We start from the raw sequence: 6,000 nt of genomic DNA on the forward strand, positions 1-6,000 counted from the left end.
TCAGAGCGCATGCGCAGCTGACGTCAGCGGCTGCATGCAGAGTGAATATCTCTTGAACGGTGTACGTTTGGGAGAAATTCATCTGACCTACAGGTAAGCCTTATTATAGGCTCATCTGTAGGTAAAAATGACAAAGCGGGGTATACAACCGCTTTAAATCATAAAATAATAGATGCCCAAACCAAAAAAAAAAAAAAAGGGGGGGGGGGTAATAATTTTATTATTAATAAATAAATGTATTTATTTTGTGTGAGGGCTAGGGTGTTTAATATTAATAATAATTTATTTTGTGTTCAGGTGTTTATTATTTTATTATTACTATTTTATTTTTTTAAGGGTTAGGGGTTAATTTATTTATTATTACATAGTATTCATTTATTGTATAATTATTTTTATTTAGTTCTGTGTTTATTTTACATTTATTTATTGATATTAGTAATAGTAGTAACAACACCCTAACCAAAAAAATAAATAAACAATAAATAAGATATTAACCCCACAATCCAAACCCTAACTCCAACCCCTAATCATGACCCTAATCCAACCCCTCGATAATCTAATAAAGAATAAATAATAATTAAAAAAAGGTAAAAATGATCAAGCGGGGTATACAACTGCTTTAAATAATAAAATAATAGATGCCCAAACCAAAAAAAAAAATAAAGGAGGGGGGGGGGGGGAATAATAATTTTATTATTAATAAATAAATGTATTTATTTTGTGCGAGGGCTAGGGTGTTTATTATTATTATTAATAATTTATTTTGTGTTCGGGTGTTTAATATTATTTTATTATTACTATTTTTATAAGGGTTAGGGGTTGCTTTATTACATAGTATTCATTTATTGTATTTATGATTATTTTTATTTATTTCTATATTTTACATTTATTAATTTATTGTTATTCGTAATAGTAGTAACAACACCCTAACCAAAAAAAAATTAAAATAAAAATAAATAATAAAACAATAAATAAAATATTAACCCCCAATCCAAACCCTAATCATGACCCTAACCGAACCTCAACTCCAACCCCTTAATAATCTAATAAAAAATAAATGAATAAATAATAATAAAAAAAAAATAAAAAAAAAAAAAGGGAACAAACTAAAAGCTGATGGAAAAGCTAAAAAAAAAAAAGTGAAAAACCTAACAAATGATGCATATAACATATGATAGTTTTCTCTATTGAATAATAATAAAAAAAAAAAAAAAAAAAAAAAAATCGCCAAAGCTCAAAAACTCTGTATAAAAAGCACAAAATCACGCATAAAAATGCGCTAATAAAAAAAAACGCCATATAAACGCTCAACGACACTATGCTCAGGTATGAACGCAGCCTAAGGCGGTAAATGGGGTCCAGGACAGCGTCTAATCATCGGTTATATTGATTTCTCATCTTCAGGGAGCCAATCAGGACAGAGATAAAGGACCTGCATGCTCAGCGCCTGTCATTCCCAGTCCTCGGCTTTAACCCTTAGTAAGCCACTAACAAGCATGCAGCCAGTGAAGTGCCAGGACAACCTGAGGAACACAAACTTGTTTTAGATCACAAAGCCAGAGGAAGAGGAGGAAAGATCCAGAACAAATCTCAATGGCTGCAGCTATGTCAATTCTGAGAAGTTCCTACTCACTACTGTGCACGCAAAATTATCATCAATAACCCCCCCTCCATTCCTCAGGGCTCATCTGTCTGAGGTACCCTTATAGCAAGATCTGCCCTCATCAAGCCCTGCCCAGTAACAGTCTCACTCCTCTTGCTGCACAACATAAAAGCTAAATACGAGGGACCTCTTGAGATTGCCTATTATAACCAGAGATCAGATTCGGACGCCAACATTTATAAAAAAAAATTAAAAAGTCTATTTGAAATGCAGAAAAAAAAAATGATTTGCAATTTTCAGTGAGGTCATCGGGAGATGACAATTCTGGGGACAATGACTGTGGGGGGTTGGTGGAACAATGGACGATTCAAGACATTTTTTTTGGGGGGGGGGTTCTAAAAAGGAGCAATGTTTGGGAGGGGGGGGGAACAATGCCAAGGTCAATGTGTTTTAATGGGGGGGGGGGGGGGATAAGGAGACAATTCCAGGAACAATGTTGGGGTGGGGGTGGGGTATAGAGTTGACAGTTCTAGGAAAATTCGGGGAGGAATGAAAATTCTAAGAATCCTATGGAAAATGTTCTTTGTAGGGGGAGATTCCTTGGTCAATCATGGGGATGGGGAGGGGGGGGGGACCATTCCAAAGACAACAATGCAGAGAAAAAGGGGGCTTTTCCAGGGACATTGGGAAGAAGAGAGTTCCAGGGAAAATATTGTGGGGGGGGGGGGGGTGATGTAAATTCCAGGGAAGGGGGGGCACATTTCCAATTACATTGTTGGGAGGGAGCACATTTCGAAAACATTGTTGGGGGGGGGGGGCACATTTCCAATTACATTGTTTGGGGGGCACATTTCCAATCACATTGTTTGGGGGGGCACATTTCCAATCACATTGTTTGGGGGCACACATTTCTAATTACATTGTTTGGGGGGGCACATTTCCAATTACATTGTTTGGGGGGGCACATTTCCAATTACAGTACATTGTTTGGAGGGGCACATTTCCAAATAAACTGTTTGGGAAGGGGGCTGTGACAATTCCAGGGACAGTGTTTGGGGGGGGGGGGGGCAATTCAAACAATTCTATGTTCAATAAGTTTGGGGGGGGGGGTTGAATAAGAGGAAAATTCCAGGAACAATGTGGGGGTGGGGTATAGAGATGACAGTTCTAGAGAAAATGGGGGGGGGGGGATGTCAATTCTAAGAATCCTATGGAAAAAAATGTTTTGTTTGGTTTTTTTTTAGGGGGAGGATCCTTGGACAATTATGGGGTTTTGGGGGGGGGGCTTTTCCAGGGACATTGGGAAGAAGAGGGAGTTCCAGGGAAAATATTGAGGGGGGGGGGGAGGTGTCAATTCCAGGGACAATGTTTGGGGGGGGGGAGGGGCACATTTCCATTTCCGATTGTAATGTTTGTAAAGGAGGTTGTGACAATTCCAGTTTGGGGGGGGGGGGACAATGCCAACAATTCTATGGTCAATATGTTTGGAGGGTTTGATTAAGGGGACAATTCCAGGAACAATGTTGCGGGGTGGGGCTGGGATGACTAGTCTAGGAATCTTATGTTTTTTTTTGGGGGGGGGGGGGGTCTGGTAGACAATTCCTTGGACAAATTTGGGGATAGAGGGGAGGGTGGAGGAGAAAACCTTTCCAAGGACAATGGGGGGGGGGGAAGACAATTCCAGGGACATTTGGAAGGAGAGAAGACCAGGGAAAGTTCCAGGGACAATGTTGGGGGGGGGGGGGATACATTTCCAACGACAATGTTTAGGGGGGTATAGTAATTCCAGGGGCAAAGTTTGGGGGGGGGAATTATAAAAATTCTAGGGACAAAGTTTTTTTTTGGGGGGGTTGAATGGGACGAAAATTTCAGGAACAACATTGTGAGGTGTGTGGGGATGACAATTTTATGCAATCCTATGGACGGGGGGGGGGGGGGACATTTCCGTGGACAAATTTGGTGATGGGGGGGGGGTGACAAGTGAGAAAACTGTTAGAAGGACAACACTGGGGAAAAGTGACAATTCCATGGATGTTGGGAAGGAGTGAAAAATTTGGGGGGGGGGGGGGGTCTCTTCCAGGGGTAATGTTTCGGGAGGAGGCACATTGCCAATGACGGTCAATTCCGGGGACAATGATGTTGGAAAGAGGAAAGTTCTGAGGACAATTTGGTGGGGGAAGTAGTACAATTCCAGGGACAACACTAAAGGGGCTCAATTTCTAAAACAAGGCAAGTGGAGAACTCCTGAGACCCTTCCAGGGACAGAGTATATTCCCCATGGACCCTTCCAGGGACAGAGTATTCCCCATGGACCCTTCCAGCGACAGACCATTCCCCATGGACCCTTCCAGCGACAGACCATTCCCCATGGACCCTTCCAGCGACAGACCATTCCCCATGGACCCTTCCAGCGACAGACCATTCCCCATGGACCCTTCCAGCGACAGACCATTCCCCATGGACCCTTCCAGCGACAGACCATTCCCCATGGACCCTTCCAGCGACAGACCATTCCCCATGGACCCTTCCAGCGACAGACCATTCCCCATGGACCCTTCCAGCGACAGACCATTCCCCATGGACCCTTCCAGCGACAGACCATTCCCCATGGACCCTTCCAGGGACAGACCATTCCCCATGGACCCTTCCAGGGACAGACCATTCCCCATGGACCCTTCCAGGGACAGACCATTCCCCATGGACCCTTCCAGGGACAGACCATTCCCCATGGACCCTTCCAGGGACAGACCATTCTCCATGGACCCTTCCAGGGACAGACCATTCTCCATGGACCCTTCCAGGGACAGACCATTCTCCATGGACCCTTCCAGGGACAGACCATTCTCCATGGACCCTTCCAGGGACAGACCATTCTCCATGGACCCTTCCAGGGTCAGAGTATTTACCATGGACCCTTCCAGGGTCAGGGTATTTACCATGGACCCTTCCAGGGTCAGGGTATTTACCATGGACCCTTCCAGGGACAGAGTATTCCCCATGGACCCTTCCAGGGACAGAGTATTCCCCATGGACACTTCCAGGGACAGAGTATTCCTCATGGACCCTTCCAGGGACAGAGTATTCCTCATGGACCCTTCCAGGGACAGAGTATTCCCCATGGACCCTTCCAGGGACAGAGTATTCCTCATGGACCCTTCCAGGGACAGAGTATTCCTCATGGACCCTTCCAGGGACAGAGTATTCCTCATGGACCCTTCCAGGGACAGAGTATTCCTCATGGACCCTTCCAGGGACAGAGTATTCCTCATGGACCCTTCCAGGGACAGAGTATTCCTCATGGACCCTTCCAGGGACAGAGTATTCCCCATGGACCCTTCCAGGGACAGAGTATTCCCCATGGACCCTTCCAAGGAAAGAGTATTCTCCATGAACCCTTCCAGGGACAGACCATTCCCCATGGACCCTTCCTGGGAAAGTCCCGTATAGTCCCGGAGATCGGGGTCCAGGCAGCACAGAGAAGTAATAATAAGTAATAAACTCCGGGACCCCCCGGATATTCGGGACAGTTTCAAGAACAAAGACCCTAAGTCCCCGCACCCCTCCCCCCAGGGGCTCCCCCCGGCACTCACCTGCCTGTAGCCGGGCTCCCCGGGCTGGAAGTCGGCGCTCCGCGGGTGTAGGGTCAGGTCCAGGTGCGGAATGTTGTGCAGCCAATAAACCCACCATGGGGTGATATATTCCACCCGAGCGGCCGCCATCCCCCCGATCAGATCCCCACCGCCCGACACCGCTCCACCATCCCTACTGCCTGCCGGGGGCGCGCCGCGCGTTCCCGACTCACTGCCTGCCGGCCGACTCGCCTACATCGTGCACACACCGCCCCCTGTCTCTCCTCCACAATGATTTGTAATTATCACCCCCCAAATAATAACAAAATCATCTTCATCACAATAATATTAATAATAAAGCTGGAAGTGATACCAGAGAAAATATTTATTTATTTTTAATAAAGTTAGGCTATTTAGATAACATTATTAATAATAATAATAATAATAATAATAATAATATAATCAATAATATAATGATATAATTATATTATTATCATTATTTATAATAATAATAATAATGTTACAATGTTATTATTTATTTATTTTTAAAAAAGTTAGGCTATTTAGATAACATTATTATTAATAATAATAATAATAATATAATATAATGATATAATTATTTTATTATCATTATTTATAATAATAATAATAATAATGTTACAATGTTATTTATTTTTAATAAAATTAGGTTACCTAGGTATTATTATTGATATTATTATTTCTTTTTATTTCTTTTTTTAAATAAAGTTAAGGGCCGTATACACTTGACGAAAATCGGACAAAATATCCTCCAATTTTTCTCTGTCTTCTCAGCGTTCATAACCGTTT

At 43.2% G+C, this 6,000-nt stretch overlaps 1 protein-coding gene across 1 annotated transcript in view; it reads right to left on the reverse strand.

The window, feature by feature from the left end:
• Nucleotides 1–5,385, reverse strand: part of TTYH2 (tweety family member 2) — a 120,922-nt gene extending 115,537 nt beyond the window's left edge. The window contains exon 1 of the mRNA XM_082271810.1: nucleotides 5,194–5,385. Coding sequence (XP_082127936.1) covers nucleotides 5,194–5,322 — 129 coding nt within the window. The 5' untranslated portion in view covers nucleotides 5,323–5,385. The remainder of the gene's footprint in view (nucleotides 1–5,193) is intronic.
• Between the last annotated feature and the right edge of the window lie 615 nt (nucleotides 5,386–6,000).

Source organism: Pelophylax lessonae, assembly GCF_965119305.1.
Source record: "Pelophylax lessonae genome assembly, chromosome: 11".
In the NCBI taxonomy this organism is placed as follows: domain Eukaryota; kingdom Metazoa; phylum Chordata; class Amphibia; order Anura; family Ranidae; genus Pelophylax; species Pelophylax lessonae.